The sequence below is a fragment of the Mustela putorius genome, unplaced genomic scaffold (assembly GCF_011764305.1).
Source record: "Mustela putorius furo isolate JIRA1106 unplaced genomic scaffold, ASM1176430v1.1 tig00000145_pilon_pilon_pilon, whole genome shotgun sequence".
Lineage (NCBI taxonomy): Eukaryota > Metazoa > Chordata > Mammalia > Carnivora > Mustelidae > Mustela > Mustela putorius.
Genome location: NW_025421294.1, coordinates 47,975,035 through 47,993,744, shown reverse-complemented (window position 1 = coordinate 47,993,744; position 18,710 = coordinate 47,975,035). Strand labels below are relative to the sequence as shown.

Genomic DNA, 18,710 nt, shown 5'->3' with positions numbered 1-18,710 from the left:
ACCAGACACTGGTGCACACTGATAGAGCTCCTAAGCACAGGTTGTACACTGCACAACTCAAGAAACACCCCTCATTTTGTAGTTGTTTTAGATTTGTAGGTTTACCATGATAAACTTCTGCAAATGACAGTAAGCTGACTGGAGGAAAGATTTTTTTTTTCTAATTTGCACAAGGTCACTGTTATGGGCTAATTGTAGGATACAAGGATGAGGCAAATGACTCACATTTTGGTGAAAATATTTAAGAAAACAAATAAACAATTACAGTTAGTAGTAACTCCCATGAAATACACAATGAGCTAAAAAGTAAGAGATGGTGTTAGAGAACATGGTCAGGGATGGCTTCTCAGAGGAGATGACATATAAGGGCCATTTGAAGGGAGAGAAAAGAGTTGGGCAAACATAGTTTTGGCCATACGGGTGGTAGGGGCCAAAGGCCTCTACCCCAGCATTAGCCTTGAGCCACTCTACACCTATCTCAGAATTCTGCATAAAACTTTGTTCAAAGTGGGACACCTGGGTGGCTCAGTTGGTTAAGCAGCTGCCTTCAGCTCAGGTCATGATCCCAGCGTCCTGGGATCGAGTCCCACATCGGGCTCCTTGCTCAGCAGGGAGCCTGCTTCTCCCTCTGCCTCTGCCTGCCATTCTGTCTGCCTTTGCTCGCTCTCTCCCCCTCTCTCTCTCTGATAAATAAATAAAATCTTTAAAAAAAAAAAACAACAAAAAACTTTGTTCAAAGAGAGGACAACAAAATTTGAAAGCTATCAGTCTCATCCAGTACCCTTGTTCCAGTTGGAGACTGGGGATCAGAGAGTAGAAGAGACCTGCCTGACGGGAAAGAGCCATAACGTCAGAGCCGTACTGAGAACCCAGCATTCTGATCCCTACTCTTTCTCCTACCAACTGTGCTACCCAGGCCACACAGCTAAGAGCTGAGAGCCAAGTTGAGATTTTGTCTTCAGACAGAGCTTGTCCTTTGGGGCTGTTAAACGTAAACACCATGTTATAGTCCTCGGCAAATTAAAAAAAAAAAAGAACAAAAACCAACACATATTTGCTGTGCAAAATTAAAGAAAACCAATATATTCGCTCCAGCAGTGAATGGCTTTACTGCTCTTTAGCTGGTTGCCTTGTGGATTTAAAGTGGCAACAAAACAGTAGGAGTGAGCAAACTCTGGGCTTATTAATCAGACTCAAGTTGCTGTAGTTTTAAGGGGGGTTTCCACAGCAATGAGCACAGGCTGACTGTGCCGATGGTACTGAGGGCTTCCCACCTGCTTCAGGCACACCTCACATCGGGGTCCTAAGACCTCCCTCTTTACCCACCTGCTTCCCACCTTCTGAGAGCCCACTATTCTTTTGGTAAACAGGCTCCCAGGGAAGGCAGTATGGTGCAATGGTTGGAAGGTGGTCTCTAGAATCAGAGCTTATCTCCGTAGAGACTTGACATTGGGTTATAAGGAATTAATCTCAGGAGACAAATCACTTTGGGTGAATTAATCCCTTTGTACCTCAATTTCTCATCTGCAGAACGAGAGACAATAGTTGTATATGTGTGTTTGGGCAGGAGAGTGAATTGATATACACAAAGTATCTGAATTACTTCCTTATACACAGTGGGAGCTCAATATATATTTTTTTGTGAGGAGCACACACCTATGTTGGATCTCTTCCTTCTGAAGGCTCACTTTGGCCTTTTTGAGCCTTTGACTCTGAGGTGCTCCTATTTTGTTTGTCCATATTGTCAGAGGAGAGACTATGACTCTAGACCAGTTGTTCTCAACCAGCAATGATTTTATTCCCCAGGGGACATCTGGCAATGTATTGAGAAATTTTAGCTTGTCACATCTTAATGCCATCTCGAGGCTAGGGATGCTGCTAAACATTTTTGGAATTCATAGAACCCTATTCTTGATGGATAGGGCAGAGCATTTAAGCATCAATCTACCTGAAGATTGATCTCCCAACCACAAAGAACAATCTAGAACAAAATGTCAATAGTGCCAAGGTTGAGAACCTCTTACTCTAGATCATTATATTGAAAAAATTAGTATTATTTTTGCTCACATTTTTTGAGAGTATAATATGTGCCAGGCACTGTGTTAAGCCCCTTTCACAGACAATCTCATTTGAATCTTATAACCCTACAAGGTGAGAACTATTAATATCCCTGTGTTGAAACCTTAACCAACACACTCAGGAACATGGCAGCCAGCCAGTAGATTTCACCCCCAAGCAGCCTGACTCCTAGAGTCACGATTTACTCTCTCCCAAATCTTCCCCTCATTTACCATGTTCATCACACACTCACAGTTTTGCTTTTGATCAGGCAGAGAAGCAAACTCTAAGCCCTTGTGGGATTTTTTGGGGGAGTGGGGATTGCTTCAGAGTTTATCTTTCATAGATCTACCAGATGGCATTGAACTTCATTGCCAAAGACCCTTGAAAAGATTAACCTCCACTGTCAAACAATCCCCCTCCACCAAGTTAGGGAAAGCTAGCTAGACTGGGACATCACTTGTTTAAAAACCTGTTTTTCTTTGACAGTTCCAAAAAGTGAATCTTCAGGTAGATTGATGTTTAAATGCTCTGCCCTATCCATCAAGAATAGGGTTCTACGAATTCCAAAACAAATCAAACCAAAGAAAATACCAAACAAGCAAAATATTTCAAGATGTCCTAGTGAGTGGGAGACCCAGAAAAACACAATTTGGGGTCTTCCAGCAAAGGTAGACACTCCAGGAAGACTGAGTTTTCTCTGCAGAGGAAGAGTCTGTAGTTGTTGGTGTAAGAGCTGAAATTTATTGAGCACCAGCTGAGTGCTGGGGTGCTAGCTAAGTGCTGGGTATACAGCAGTCTCAAGACGGCCTCTCAGACTTCGGGTTCATTGTGAGAAGTGCTGCCAGGTTTTTAAAATTTCCATTGGAAAGCAAGATCAAAGTGGAAAGGAGAAGCTAGAGCACCACGAAATGAATAAGTAATACACACAGAACTGCAGAAGGAACACCTAAAACACACTGAGTGCTCACTGTGTTAGAAGTAATTTGTTTTGTATATTGACCCTCACGAGTATGCTGTGAGGCTGAACCAAATGTTCTTCCCATTTGCTTAGATGAGGAAACAGAGGCACAGTTTTCACACAAAGGTGGAGTTGTTAAGTTTGGTGAGATTATTATTGCTCAGGCTCAAGAAAGCACTCTTCATCCTGCCTTTGGGTCACAAGACCATGAGAGATCAATGAGCATGAACCCCTCCTGTTCAGATGAGTGATGTTCGCCTGGCATCTAAGTACATCTCCTGTGAACCAAATAACCTGCTGTGATTCTAGTCTCACTTTGCTTAGCTGAGAAAGGGGAAGTTGCTTGTACCCCTCAGAACTGTTGTGGCTTCCCACTGGCTGCAGGCGGATTTGGAGGAGCTGGAGAAGGGAGGACCAGGGGAAGGACAACAGAAGTCAATGACCTGCATAGATGACGATGCCAACAGCCACCTCGGTGTTTCTGATGGTACAGCCTCGAAGCAGAAGACTCTCGCTGCCAAAGCCTGTCCTTGTCTGGTCAGGATGCTCCCTGGGGATGAAGAAATACCGGGAGTGGTTTGGTGGCCTCTTCATGCTATCACTGGTTAGTGTCACAGAATTAGAAGTGGTGAGTGAACACGATCTCTCTCCTCCCTTTTTTCAGAAGAGCAATGGGTATTATTAACTTGGCATCTGGTTTCCAAGTTCAAGTACAACCTTCATTGCTCCTGGGAAGCCTGGTGGGGACTGGACCATTAAAAGGGAATTATCCATCCTTATGGAAATCATCATCTACCCACCTCAAAGTCAGGGTTCTGCTGAAAAAGCATTGGCTTCAGTTTTCTCACTCAGAATGGCTTAGTGTGGATAGGATGTCCCAAAGACCACACAGTGTTTCCTCAAGCAGCCTCCCCATACTCTGTCTCGCCTGGCTGCTGGGACCAGACCATGGGGTCTGACTGCAAGTCTGCCAAAGCCACCAGACAGTGCTGCCCACCCCCCACTCAGTCCCCTGTGAGTTGGCAAGGGTCCTCTTATGTGGAGCGGCATCTCTCACTTGCCTCTCTCCTGTACCACCCTCCTCTTGTTCTGTCTCTTGTGAAATTAACAGACCTCACAGGAGGGGGACAGTAACCCTCTGTACCACATGGGGGAGGCAACTCCTGAAAGCTGAGAGGTTTTTCCTTGCTCTAGTCTCAGGGGCATTGCAGTTTTCCACCTCACACCAGAAATTTCTAAATTACCTGCGGTCTGACCTTTATCAACCCTGATGCCCTTCCTTTGGGACCATTTAAATTTAAATATAACTTCCCCAAAGCATTAGGGAGAACAAAAAGAATAATAATCTGAGCCCTTAGGGCCTTTCTCTTTTTAGTTCTTCAATACTTCATTTTTCTAGTTCTGGTTATAATTGTTTTCCATTTACTAACTCGGTTAGTCATCACGACAACCTTGGAAGATAGGTTATGTTACCATACCCACTTTGTAAAAAGGGAAACTGAGGCAAGTTCGTAGAGCTAGTTAATGGCAGAAAGGAGATTCAAGTCCACAAAGTCTGGCTCCAGGATGCTATCCTGCCACACAATATGACTTTTAATACCAATTATTCCTTACTGTGGTTATACACTAAGTTTGCTTATATCATTGTATTTGATTCTTCATACTTCTGGGAAGTTAGAAGGGTGATTATCCTTCTCGTGAAAAAGATGAAGCCCAGAGAGGGCGAGAGATTTTTCGAAGGCTGCACACCTGATACGTGGGACATCTTAGGACTCAGGAACCCAGGCCACAGATAGCAGCTGTCATGCTATTTTCACAACACTAGGATTCCCAGAGTAGTGCCCCATTAACTTGCACTGAATCAGAGTCCTTTCCATTTGCAATTCTTTTGACTCTAACATGAGAATGTCTGACAGCTGACTTGGGATGAACTAAATCCACAAACCTCGGGCAGGAGGGATGGCCTCTTTGCTGGGGCAGGTGGCAAGTTCACCTGAACAGATGCAGGCAACGAATCCTCCTCTTTGCCAGGAGCTCTGGCCCTTCTCTGCCTGTCTCCATCTGTGCTGTCTGTGCATTTTAAAATAATTTGGGCTTAAAAGCCGCTGTTCCTCTTGTATTGTTCTTATCCTTTCCCCTCGCTCATTGTTCCTCTTGACAACACAGGCCTGAGAATATGTGGGCGGAGAGAAAGCACAGACATCTGCCTTCCAAGAAGCCTCACTCCAGACCTGATTGGTCAAGAAGTTGCCTTACCAAGATGAGCCTCGTCCTGCACAACAATGCAAAACATACTGTGCGCCTTTGGGTGTATCTGGAAAGTCTTAGATTATCCCTATCTGGAAAAGGAGGATCATAATCGTCACTTCACTGGGTGGTTGGACAGAGTGAAAGAGATGATGTTCCTTGTAAATACTCTAGAAACTGAGAAAACGCTGTGTGAGGGCTCATATTCTCATCGTTTCCATTGCTCTTTTGTGGTCTATCTTTGCATTAAGACCAGTAGTCTGATATGGGTGCAGAATGACCATCAAATTCTCAGGCCAAACTAAAGTTGAGGCGTAAGAATAACACTGATGACAAGAACGCAGCCGCCATCAACCCTTTACTCTGTGCGAGTTGCTGTGCTGTGGGTTCTGTGCGCGATAAACCACTTAATTCATAGAAAACACAAGTCTCATGATGTAGACCTTGTAATCTGTATTTTACAGAGAAGACAACCAAGGCCCAGAGACGTTAATGAATTTACTCAAAGCCACACAGCTTGTGAGTGAGTAAAACCTGATTTCAAACTCAGGTCTGTCAAACCCAGAAGTCCCCGTTCTTACCTGCAATGCAATGCAAGCTCTGTGAGAACACTGACCTCAGTGAAATCTTGCCTTTCCTGAATCAGAGTGCGGTCATGATTCTGATGTTATTTCATCACCAGAGGTTTAAAAAAAAAATTAGTAAATTTAACCCAGCAAAATAATTAAATGCCACTCTGGCAAAAAAAAAAAAAAAAAAAAAAAAGGAAAAGTTTCCCAACATTGTTAGTTTTCTTTAGTGTTTCTTTATGGTAAAAAGAAAGACACATCCTCAATCTCTTCAGCCATTTCAAGAAAGGATGTGGTGTTCTAGCTGTAGGGGAAATAGTTACCAGCAGCACAGGGACATTAGAGACTTACATATAACCCTTAAATTTGTTGAGGTGGTTGTTGGGCTTCTCACACACGATGGTGTTGCAGAAATGTTCGGGTTCAAACTGTACGTCCTGTGAGGGAGAGAACAGCAGGAGGGCATTAAATCAGAGGGATCTAGTTTTACTAGGAGAGCTAAACACTGTTAAAACCATCACAGCTAAGGCGATCTCTGCTTTGTCGCATCATGATAGTTGTCGAATGTTAGAAGAAAACGGAAATCCTCAGTGAGAAGGAGGAAGCAGATGCACTGAGAATGCTGGCAAGTTGGAAGCACGGCAGAGGGAGGTCCCTGCCCATCCCACAATTCTCTGGCAGGCTTGGGTGTGAGTTTCCAGACCTGCGCCATCCATCAGAACCTACAGCAATGACAGAAGTGCTCTGAGTCTGTGTGTCCAATATGGAAGCCCCTCATCCCACAGGGCTATTGAAATGTGGACGTATGATTGAGAAAGTGATTTTTAGATTTTATTTCACTTTAATTAAATGGCTACCTGTGGCAAGTGGCTACTACATTGGGCAGCACAGACACAATCAAAAAGAGATTATAAATTGTATCACCTAGAAGTAACCAGAATTAATATTCTTGAGTATATAATTACTTATAGCATTTGAAAAAATACAATTTTAAAAATATACCAACGCATACATCTATATATGGGTATACATACATTTGTACATTTCAAAAAAAAAATGATGGTGTTCATGTAAATTGGAAATTTTCAGATATTAAATTTTTTACACAACTTTACTAACACCTGCACAGAAACCTGTTGTGTGAATGCCACCACATTTATTTCACCATTTCACTATGGCACATTTATATTGTCTCAATTTGTTTTTCTATTATGAACATGCTGTAGAAATTGTAGCTAATAAAACACAATAACAGCATTTACTGTATTCGTTTCTGCCAGCTGTTATGATGAGAACTTTGCATATATTATTTATTTTTAAGCTGACGATTATTCTGTGAAGTAGAAATACCAATTATCTCCTCTTTAGGAAGGGAAAAACCATGGTTCAGAAGGGTAGACAGGCTGCCTATGGCTGTCCCCGGACCGGGATTTGAATCCAAGTCTGACAGGAGGACGCCTGTCCTTTACTTGCACAGCACTGTCCCCCAGGGAACATTCTCATAGCAAAGTACTTCAGACACATGCTTGCCTTTTTCTCCATGATTTCTCTTTCATTAGGTTATCTAGGTATATAAAATTTTACAATCTAGTGGGGGAGGGGAGATCTTGATTTCTACCCGCATGGGCTAATTCTCCTTTTACCTCTTGAGCCTCAGTCTCCCATCTGCGGAATGGGGTTAACTGCACATTCCCTGTCTGTCTCATTTGTGCCCCAGCGGACAGAATCCACATGGAGAGTTTTAGCAGGTGTAACATGCCACGCAGTAGAAGGAAGGAATGCTAAAGGTGGGGTGAGAAATGGTTTCTTGGGTAGAGCTTTTAGCATGGGGACTGAATTTATTGCTGAAAGTTTCAAGGTACAGCTGTTCAAAGGGGCAAATTGATTAGAAGAAATGACAGCATTTTCTGGCTTCGTATAAATATACTGTCCATTGGATCTGTGGGGGCGCCAACATAAATAAACTCTCCACTCACTTGAAATAAATTACCCATCCAGGAGTTTCTAAAAATATGTCCCTTTTCTCTCCAGGTATCGATTCTTTCAGGGACAAACACTTGCCGAGTCCTGAGATGATGACAAATCACGCTGTAATTTGTCAGCTGCTTTCATGTCCCTGATTAAGCCGTGCGCTTCACTCCGATCCATATCACTCGGCTCATTGCTGGCTTTCTAAATCCAAATTCATTTCAGGTATGAGTGGCAGTGGGTCTCAGAGCTAATGATGCTGCTGCAGTGAGTCCTGGGTGTCTGCTGAATCCTACCTACCTGGCAGATGCCAGCAATATGAGGTTGGCCTCCCTTGTCCCTGTGCTGGGGCTTCCCAGGGACCTTCTTCCTCAAGTGTCCCTTGTTCTCGTTTTCTTCGGGGCACGGTCCTCTCTCCATCTCCCTCTTTTTCTGAGGAGGTGACCCTTTCTAGCTACCTGTCCCCTGGGCTCCTTACTTCCCTCCCCAAAATGGGATGTAAAGAGGGGCATGTGGGTCTTGCCGTCTTCAAAGATAAGCTCTGGGCATTGCTGGCTTTGAAGGACTTGCTGTAGTCACTCGGGGAGCTGCTAGGAGAGTCCAAGGACAGGAGGGCATGGAGGGACCTGCCAAACCCTGCAAGGTCCTTACATTAGCCTTGTTCAGGAGTTTCTGATTCCCTTTTGATTTATTACAGCACAGATTTTCATAACTTGTGGATGAAACCCACCTGTCCAACATTTCTTTCTGACTCTGCTCTTTATCAAAGAAAGCCCAACTAATAAGCAAAATGGCCTGGGGAGCCATCAGGGTCCAGGAAAAGATAACCCCTTTCCCGAGAGGAGTGTGTGTGTCTCTGCCGCCCTTCACGCCAGACCCTCCTCCCTCAAACACTTCCTACACGTATACCAGGCACATGTCATTAAGTTCTCACAGTGACTGTAGGAGACTTTGAAAGATGTGCAAATAGAGAATGAAGTAAAGCGATTGTCTTAGGGTTGGTAAGTAACTGGTGTGACTGTGGTTCTCATCTTCGGAATCCAAAGCCAATTATCATCACTGTTGTCTCTGTGGTCATCATCTTGACTATCATCAATACATTTAATCCTCTCTGTCCTGTTTTTATTATTGTTGCTTTAGCACTTATGAATGCTTGTTATGTGCTAAGAACCAACTAAATATTTTATACAAGCTATTGCCTTTAAATCACGTAATAACTCTATCAGACAGGGACTATTATTGTTATTATTTTTTAAAGATTTTATTTATTTATTTGACAGAGGGCAGGATAGCACAAGCGGGGGAGTGGCAGAGGGAGAGGGAGAAGCAGGTTCCCCACTGAGCAGGGAGCCCAATGCAGAGCTCCATCCCAGGACCCTGAGATCATGACCTTAACGGAAGGCAGAGGCTTACCTGACTGAGCCACCCAGGTTCCCCAGGCAGAGACTATTATTATCTCTATTTTACAAGTAAAGGAACTAAGGTTAAGGAGACCTGGTAATTTCCCCAAAGACCTACAGCTAGTAAGGTGAGAAGGCAAGCTTTAACTACGGGACTTCTGATGCCATACACTTTGCTCTTTTAACAATGGTGTTATTTTGATTCACAAAGGAAAGATTAGTGTTTAAGATCTTCCTTTGTGGGGCGCCTGGGTGGCTCAATGGGTTAAGCTGCTGCTGCCTTTGGCTCAGGTCATGATCTCAGGGTCCTGGGATCGAGTCCCACATCGGGCTCTCTGCTCAGCAGGGTGCCTGCTTCCCTTCCTGCCTCTCTGCCTACTTGTGATTTCTCTCTGTCAAATAAATAAATAAAATCTTTAAAAAAAAAATCTTCCTTTGGGAGGGGGGTGGTCGGATGAGGTAACTGAGGGGTGGACATTAAGGAGAGCATGTGATGTAATGAGCACTGGATATTATATAAAACTGGTGAGTCACAGACCTGTACCTCTGAAACCAATAATACATTTTATGTGAATTAATTGAATTTAAATAATTGTAAAAACTAAAAAAAAAGATCTCCCCTCAGCTCTATTTCCTTTTCCATGTTTCTTTTCCATTTTCTGTAATTGAAGTACCTGATATAATAAATTCATAAATGTGGAATTAAAAAACAGACCCCAAAAAACTGAGCCCGTGGATATAGAGAATGGCTTGGTGGTTGCCAGAGGTGGGGGTGGGTAAAGAGGGTCCAAAGGTACGAGCTTCTACTTAAAAAATAAGTAAGTCATGCGGTGCAATGTACAGCAAGCTTCTACTTAAAAAATAAGTAAGTCATGCAGTGCAATGTACAGCAAGCTTCTACTTAAAAAATAAGTAAGTCATGCAGTGCAATGTACAGCAAGCTTCTACTTAAAAAATAAGTAAGTCATGCAGTGCAATGTACAGCAAGCTTCTACTTAAAAAATAAGTAAGTCATGCAGTGCAATGTACAGCAAGGTGACTATGGTTAATAATATCGCATTGTATATTTGAAACTTGTTAAGAGAGATCTTAAAAGTTCTCATCACAAGAAAAAAAATTGTAACTGTGAGGTGATGGACGTTAACTAGACTTACTGTGATTTCACAATATATACAAATATCAAATCACTGTTTCTATACCTAATACTAATATAATAAGTCAATTATATCTTAGTAAAAAAATAAGCAAGCCCCAGTGCCTGGAAATCATCATTATTATAATCATCATGATCACCTCACCCTTCTTAATGGGAGTCAAACAAGGAAGCATGAAAAATCTAAACTACATCATGTTGTCAGGCTGACCTTTGATTTGCCTCCATTAAGTGCTTTTATTTGATTGTTTCTAAAAGACTTTTACATTTTATGAAAGTTGTTTCTTAGAGTCATTGGCTTGGTCTCATCCTTTTTTCTAGTATCTACATAAACATCTAGTTGGTTAGGCAGTCAAGGAATTTCTAGACCAGGGCATCTCAACTTTGGCACTACTGACATTTGGGGCTGGTTAATTCTTTGATTTTAGCAGCATTCCTGGCCTTTACCAACCTCATACCAGTAGCCCTCTCTTTCTGCCAGATGTCATAACCAAAAGTGTTTATAGACATTTCCTGGGGTAGAACCGAGAATTGCTCTAGAACCAATTTCAGACTAAGGAGATATAAAGTTGCTAAGATTGAGAACACACTGTATCCTATCTGTCCATCAGGAGAGGGCATGATAGCATTTTTTCCCTCTTTTCTTTTCTCTTCAATTGGAAAAAAAAGGTTAGATTTTATGACTGGGAGTTCCTAATGATTGAATGATGAGAAATCTGTATATCTCACTCTATCCTACATATACTATAGAAACTATTGTATAAACACGGTGGAGGTTTCCTTACAATATATGTACCATGCCAAGGTTAAAAATAAAAGGGGATTGATAATGAAAAGATATGAATTCATTGTCTAAAATCTAGTAGAAAATATTTAGAATATACCACAACTAATGAGAAATGCAAGGTATTATGTTTTCCAAGTGTATTTGCATTTTAAAGCAGGGTATCTTTGAAGGGTAGAGGTTAAGACACTACCTAAATTGGGACATTCTTTTGAGGAAATATATCTATATAGATCTATATATTTTGAGGAGATATCTATATAGATAATGATCTATATAGATATCTCCTCAAAAAGTATGTATATATTTAATTTTTTTAAGCATTTAAGAAGTTTTTTTTTTTTTTGCCACCTCCTCTATGAAGTCCACCCGAATCCCCACAGACTGTTTCACCCCAACCAATGAGAATTTGTCCTTTTTATGTGCTTCCTTACCACACTACTTTTGCCTCCATTAACACTTCCTCTACTGCCAGCCTCCTCTGATGCATCTCCCATAATACCTTGAGGCAACAGGCATACCATTAAGATTTGTTGAGAGAAGGTTAGTCCTGGAGAGGGTGGTGTGAGGAATGTATACATTGAAAGGTGATGGATGAGGAGATGAAGGAAGACCTCTCTGTAAGAGACCTCTCTGTAAAGACTGCCCAAAGCAATTAAGAAGAGCCCCAGGCACAAATTCTTAACTTTGATTCATAGGAATAAGGCTGCTTCTTATAAGGAAATTCTTTGGCTCAACTTAAAAAAAAAAAAAAGTAGTTAAAGAAGTAGATCCCAACATTCCAACATGGGCCAAACTGGTCTCCAATTCATTCATTCCTTCATTCACTCACTCACTCATTCATTCACATATTCAAAAATTTAATTGAATTCCCATAATATATGAGCCACGGGGTAAAGTGAGAGAGAATCAGAAAGAATGGAGAGGTTTTTGACACAAATCAGTTACTGCAGTCATAAAACAACTCAAAGTTCTCAGTTTAGCCCAGGTGTGTCAATGGCAGTATCTGGGAAAGCAGAGGAAAGTGGGCCAAGTGCGAGTGTGAGATGACTCTCTGGAGTTAAGGTATCCACTGACTTATGACCCAGAATCAACAAGCTGCATCCTCTGAGGCCCATCAGGAAGGTCAAGATTTAACAAAGAGGCTGAAATATGGTCTAGTAACAGGAACGGGCCATTTCCCCTGCACTAGTCTCAATTTTTACTTTTCTAGGCCTATTTTCCTCTATTCTTCATAAATGAATTTCATGTTGATTCATAAATGTGATTACATATGTATGAATGATGTTTCCAAATTGTTTGTAGTGGGCAGTTGTTTTCTGGCTACCCGCCTTCCAGTCTACTCCCTTTTCATTAAAAGTCCTTTCACTTCCTTATGGGAAACTACCTCTCCTCCATGGTTTGTAATCTCGATGGGACTCTACGTCAAGATGCCCTGCCCATTAGACTCTCCCAATGTGGGACTTTGACTTGAGGGGAATGACTCAAGGAAGAAAAAACAATGGAGATCATTAAGTAGTTGCTGCTCCCAATACTTGCCATTGCACTGAGGCTCCTGGTTCTTGTTTCTGAACCTGGTTTTCAGCTTTCCTTTGATTCTGTGAGCCACATGGTACGCTTCTCCCCCTCTACCCTACCTGCCCCTGCATTTTTGCAAGGTTACTATTTTGCTTAAGTTAGCTGGGATCATTTCTGTTTCCTGCAAATACAGAAGTCTAATCGAAACAGTGGCACGTCCCACGTGATATATCAGTCCCACAGATATATCTTGGCCTTAATGATTTTTATTTATTTGGTAAAATTGCAGTTCACAGAATGCTGTCCCTTATTGACCTGATTTTATTCACTCTTCCCAGCTCTCCTGTGAAGTGCTGAGGACAAGTCAGCCCCACTTTATTGGAGAGAAAATTGCGTGTTGCTTGTATTAAGTGGCTTGTCTAAGAGTACACAGCTCAAGAGCACCCAAGTTTGTCTGATTCTAAAGGTTACACATGTTCTTTGCTTGGCATTAGCATTTAATGCTGTCTGCCCAAAGGAAAACCCTCTTGGCCTTTCCTTTATCATGCTTTCTTTGTAGATTTTCCATATTGATAACTCTCTTAAACTTTCATTGCCAGGCCCAATAGGACCCATGTGTCCACCACAGACTGTAGCAATCTGTCTTGCTTGGGACAATTCTTAATATCCATGTCATTCACTTGGAACTTGTAATATCTTATGCTTCTAATTGCTAAATACCAAGCTATTTCTATAAGCCAGCTGGTAGATTACACATTGCAGCTTGTCTATAAATCCCTATACGCAGCAGGATGTTGTCCAGAGACAGCAGAAACATAAGTCTCATACATGGTTTTCTAATTTCTTTCTTAAAAAAAAAAAAAAGAGGGACGCCTGGGTGGCTCAGTTGGTTAAGCAGCTGCCTTCGGCTCAGGTCATGATCCCAGCGTCCTGGGATCGAGTCCCACATCGGGCTCCTTGCTCCGCAGGGAGCCTGCTTCTCCCTCTGACTCTTCCTTCCACTCTGTCTGCCTGTGCTCGCTCTCACTCACTCTCTCTCTGACAAATAAATAAATAAAATCTTTAAAAAAAAAAAAAAAAAAAAAAAAGATTTTATTTATTTGAGAAAGAGAGAGAGAGCACGAAAAAGGGGAGGGGCAGAGGGAGAGGGAGAAGCAGACTCCCACTGAGCAAGGAGCCTCATGCAGGGCCTGATCCCAGGACCTAAGATCATGACCCAAGCTGAAGGCAAATGCTTAACCCACTGAGCCACCCAGGCACCCCAGTTTTCTGATTTCTTTAGGAATTCTTGACATCAGTAAATTACAAATCCAAAGTCATGGTACCTTTTTGTTTTATTTTCTTAAGTAATGGACACTGAAAGGACAATTGCTTTCAGGTCGGAGGGCTTAGGCAGGGCAAGGTTGTCAAAGATTTTTGATAGTCATAAAGGGTCTTTAAATTAAAAAAATAGGTGCCCATAGTCTTAAGTTCTTAGAGGAGAGAGGTACATTTTACATCACCTTGAAACCCCTCCATAGCTATGAGGAGATATTCAAGAAAGATTCTGTTAACTGGAAATCAGCTAAATTCCTTAAACACAGAATGCGCTTATTTATTGAGTTTTCACTTTGAGCCTGTGAAAAAGAAGTATTGAACCAGGGATTGCCAAATTTCTGTGCAGCTCTCATTCTGTTTCTACATGACCCCCAGGCTAGATGACTAGAAAAACCTGCCCATACCAGGGAGAGGATGACAAAGCAGAACTAGCTCATTTTTGGAGCATTCCTGTAGGTGGAGCAAGGTTTCAGGATACACAGACCACACCCCCCAGGTGGCTACCCAGGAGATACACTGCAGGCAACCTTAGGAGGATACTATTTTAAAGTTTTGCTTTTTTTTTTTTTTTTTTTTAAAGCTTATTAGTTTGGATAATGCTAGAATCAAATGTTCTTCACGCCCTAGCTGCTAAGCCAAGTGACCAAGGTTTCCTTCCTGGCATACAAATTAGACAACCCTCTGATTTCTGAGAATTCCATCTGAAAACTAATGACAGTTACCAGCATTCGATAACCTTCCTGCTCCCAGTTGAGTCAGAGTTCTTTTCAAGATAACCGGCAACAGAGTGACTGGCAGTTACTTTCCTTTATGACTCTGGGTGAGGAGATGGTCTGCATAATGCAACCACCCTAGGTCTCCCTGTCTGCCCAAGAGATTCCCGCTAAAGTGCACAGATTGGGCTGCAGGATGGGGGATCCTATCTAAGGATTCCTTACAGTCTTGTGTGGACTTTATTCAAGTGGACAGATATTCTGATTCTTATTCAGGGCTAAGACGAAATTTAATCTTGAAATTGTGCTATGACATTTTCCAACCTCTAAGGCAGGCATGCCAAGTGAATACTGGAAAAAGAATGACTTCTTCTGTTATTCTTAGAAGGAGCCAATTACTAATTATTTGTGGGAGTGTTTGTTAATCATTGTCTTTGTGATTCCCTGTTAGAGTATATAGTCACAGCCTGTATCTCCCCGGTTTAAATCTGAACCCCTAGTGCACACTACAGCACCTGACACAGAGGACCTAATCCATCAATATTTGGTGAATGAATGAGGGACTACATGACGTCTGAAACATGCCCACCAGATGGGCCGTGGTGCCTTCACAGGCCATTGCACAGACAGACCTTTTTTGCATGTCTTTTTCTGGCTATGGATAACTGAGACCAAAGAAAATGACATGAGGGCCAACGTTTTGTACCTTATGTTTCTGGCAAAAGAAGTCACAGAGAAGAGAGTATGAATTCCTACTTGAGAAACTTTTTATCCAGTTGTTCACAAAATATATGATCATAGTGCATCACCCCAATAAACAACACCAAAATGATCTGGCACAGTATCTGGCAATAAAAGGACCTCATCGGATACTGGTTGGAAAAGTGAATTCATTGAATGAACTACAGTGAGGCAGGCACAATGCTTGAGAGCGACAAAGGTGGTCGATGGGAGCACAGAGGGAGGAATGATTTACTCTGGGTACGTTACAGAGGATGCTGTGTAGGCATAGATAGGGCACATAGGTAAGTTAGATACATATAGCCCTGATTCATAATACGTATTTAGTGGACATTTATTGGTGAGCTGCTCAGAACCCTCCTGCTCCATAGGCTAATCTCGACCATCCAGTCCAAGTAGAGGATGCCACTCTCAGAATCCTTTGCCTCCAGCCAGAGTTAATTGGTTGGTGTAAGGATGGGTACACAGTATGAGCCAGGCCAATCAGTCCCTGTCTTTGGGATCCCTTTCAATTCAGACATCAGGAAAGTTTCCAGTCTTCTCTGGAGATGAAGCTGTGAGTGTTAGGTCTATATGTGAGAGATGAAAGCCAAACATGGCGAGAAACCCAGACAAGAAGCGAGGGTTGCACTGATGGATTCTAAATTTCTGGTTGACACTACCCTAAGGCCCATTTCACCTTATTTTCTTTCAGTAAATTCTCTTTCCGTCAAGGCTACTATGAATCAGAGTTCAGTCACATGCAATGAAGAGTCTTGCCTAATCCTTATAGTAGATTGGTATGGTTCTCCTTTGAGACATCAAATAGTTCCCACACTGGCCTGAAATATTCCCAATTATCTCTGGTGGTTATGACTGCGAAGGCCACTCTTCAAAAGTAAATATGTTCTCACGGTATATGGAGATAGTGGGGAGGAGGAAAAGTTTAAGCTATCATCTATTAACACTTTGCATGATTATATCTTTCACATAATGTAGCAGCAATTCCTCGTAAGGCCCTGAAGGGACAAAAATAGGAAAAGACTTTTTAATAGAAGTTTCCAAATACTGCTAAACACTGGGAAGGGGAGGGGATCTCCAATGTTTGTGTGTGTGTGTGTGTGTGTGTGTGTGTGTGTGTGGTGCTCATGCTCTAGAACAACTGGCCAAAAATAGGTCGGAGGGCTATCAAAAATAAAAGTAAGTTTTTTTGTAAGGTTATTTCCTTCCTGATCTAATTATTATTATTGCAAATAATTACAACCGAACTTGTATAGTTGCAGTATTTTCATATCTGTGAAAATTGTATTTACTTGAGAAATAAAATATACACATAAAAGGATCTAAGAATCCCTTCAGCAATGGGAAAAATAATCATGTACATCTGAACTGAGTTCCAATTTTGGCATAACACTGCATTCGTGGGGTAATCTTTGATAAGATTTAGTTTTTCTGCAATTGTTTCCTCATCTTGAAAATGTTACTAATCCCTTCCTTTTCTACTTCCAAGGATTGCTGTGAGTGTCAAATATCCAAGGGGACTGTGTAGTAAATAGGCTGTGTAGTACAGTGGCTAAGGACTTTGCCTAATGTGAGAGAAGGGTTTACATATTTCATATTGATGAGGTTGTGTAAAGACCTCTAGTCCTGAATTTCAAGTATCAGCATAAATCTTGATTATTTAATCTTTAAAAAGTCCTAGTTGTGTCCATTATGGCATGGAAATAATGATCAATCCAATAGCTGTATATACCTCTGACATATCTTATTGTGATTTCTAAATCCTATTTTACATCGAAAGGGACTCGATCTATTAAGACTACAGGATCATGAAAAAGAGCTCAGAAGCCAACTCATAGAAGGTCTCACCAGCTAAAAATGGGGTAATCAATAAAGATAACAACTGCACTGATTTGACACATGTCAGATCTGTTTAAATCCATCAGTGCACATTGATACTAAAAAAGACAAACTCACTGGTCACCTTTTGCAAGATGGGAGGGAATCAATTCATGCAACGGTGACATATACACTCCCACACACAAACCTAACCTGAATCAGATTTAGGCATGAGCTCTAACTGCTAATTTTTTTTTTTAAGATTTTATTTATTTTATTTGACAGAGTAGGCAGAGAGGCAAGCAGAGAGAGGGGGAGGAAGCAGGTTCCCTGGTGAGCAAAGAGCCCGATGCGGGGCTCGATCCCAGGACCCTGGGATCATGACCTGAGCCGAAGGCAGAGGCTTTAACCCACTGAGCCACCCAGGCGCCCCTCTAACTGCTAATTTATAGAAATATAATGAACAGGGAAACACATTTAAATGACACAGCTGGGAGTCAATGCTGATCAGCAAAATCCAGACTGTAGGAAATTTTACAGGACCAACAACCTGATTTATTCAGCAGCAAAAACTGAATATACAAGAAAAACAAAAAAAGAAAGCTGAGCAGGGAACCCCTAGAGTAAAAGAGAAACTTATCTAGGTCTTTAGACTTACTTGGATTCTTATTCAAACAAACTGGAAAACACTGAACACTGACTTGAAAGCTGACAGCAAGAAATTAATGCTAATGTTTTAGCAGTGACAATGGTATCATTGCATGTTTTAAAAACCATATCCTTGAGAGATAGATTAATTAAAGTGTCTATATGTGGAATGCTGCAACACTGAAGTTTACTTCAAAATAATTTGCAGAGTGAAGAGAGTGAGGCTATAGATGAAACAAAATTGGCTATGGTGGTTGTTGAAATTGGGTGATGGGCACATTAAAAATTCATCATACTATTCTCCCTACATTTGAATGCACTTGAAAATATCCATAATAAAATGTTAAAGTAAGGGGTGCCTGGGTGGCTCAGTGGGTTAAGCCTCTGCTTTCGACTCAGGTCAAGATCTCAGCATCCTGGGATTGAGCCCCGCATTGAGCCCTGCATTGGGCTCTCTGCTTCCCCTCTCTCTCTGCCTGCCTCTCTGCCTACTTGTGATCTCTGTCTGCCAAAAAAATAAATAAAATCTTAAAAAAAAAAAAGAAAAAAATGTTAAAGTAAAATAATTCTGTCTGAGTTTAAATCCAAGCTCAGCTCACTGCTAGGAGGGTTACTTAACTGTTCTTGCCTCCTTTGTCAAGTGGGGATATTCAAAGTGCCTACCTCGCAGGGTTATTTATGGAGAGGAGAAAAATAATAGGTCTAAAACACTTAAGAGACCTGCCCATGGCACACAGTGTATGATCAATCAACTTATCTATTGATATTACTTATTATCATTATATATCGTGATGTAGATTTTATACTGAAGGAAT

The 18,710-nt window shown here is 41.6% G+C and overlaps 1 protein-coding gene across 2 annotated transcripts in view; it reads right to left on the bottom strand.

The window, feature by feature from the left end:
• ATP10B (ATPase phospholipid transporting 10B (putative)) overlaps positions 1-18,710 on the bottom strand; it is a 102,230-nt gene that overhangs the window by 60,869 nt on the left and 22,651 nt on the right. For both annotated transcript variants that reach the window (XM_004737682.3, XM_045075635.1), the window contains 2 exons: positions 6,187-6,272; positions 3,463-3,569 (listed from right to left, as the gene is read on the bottom strand). In XM_004737682.3, the coding sequence (XP_004737739.2) occupies positions 3,463-3,569; positions 6,187-6,272 (193 nt within the window). The remainder of the gene's footprint in view (positions 1-3,462; positions 3,570-6,186; positions 6,273-18,710) is intronic.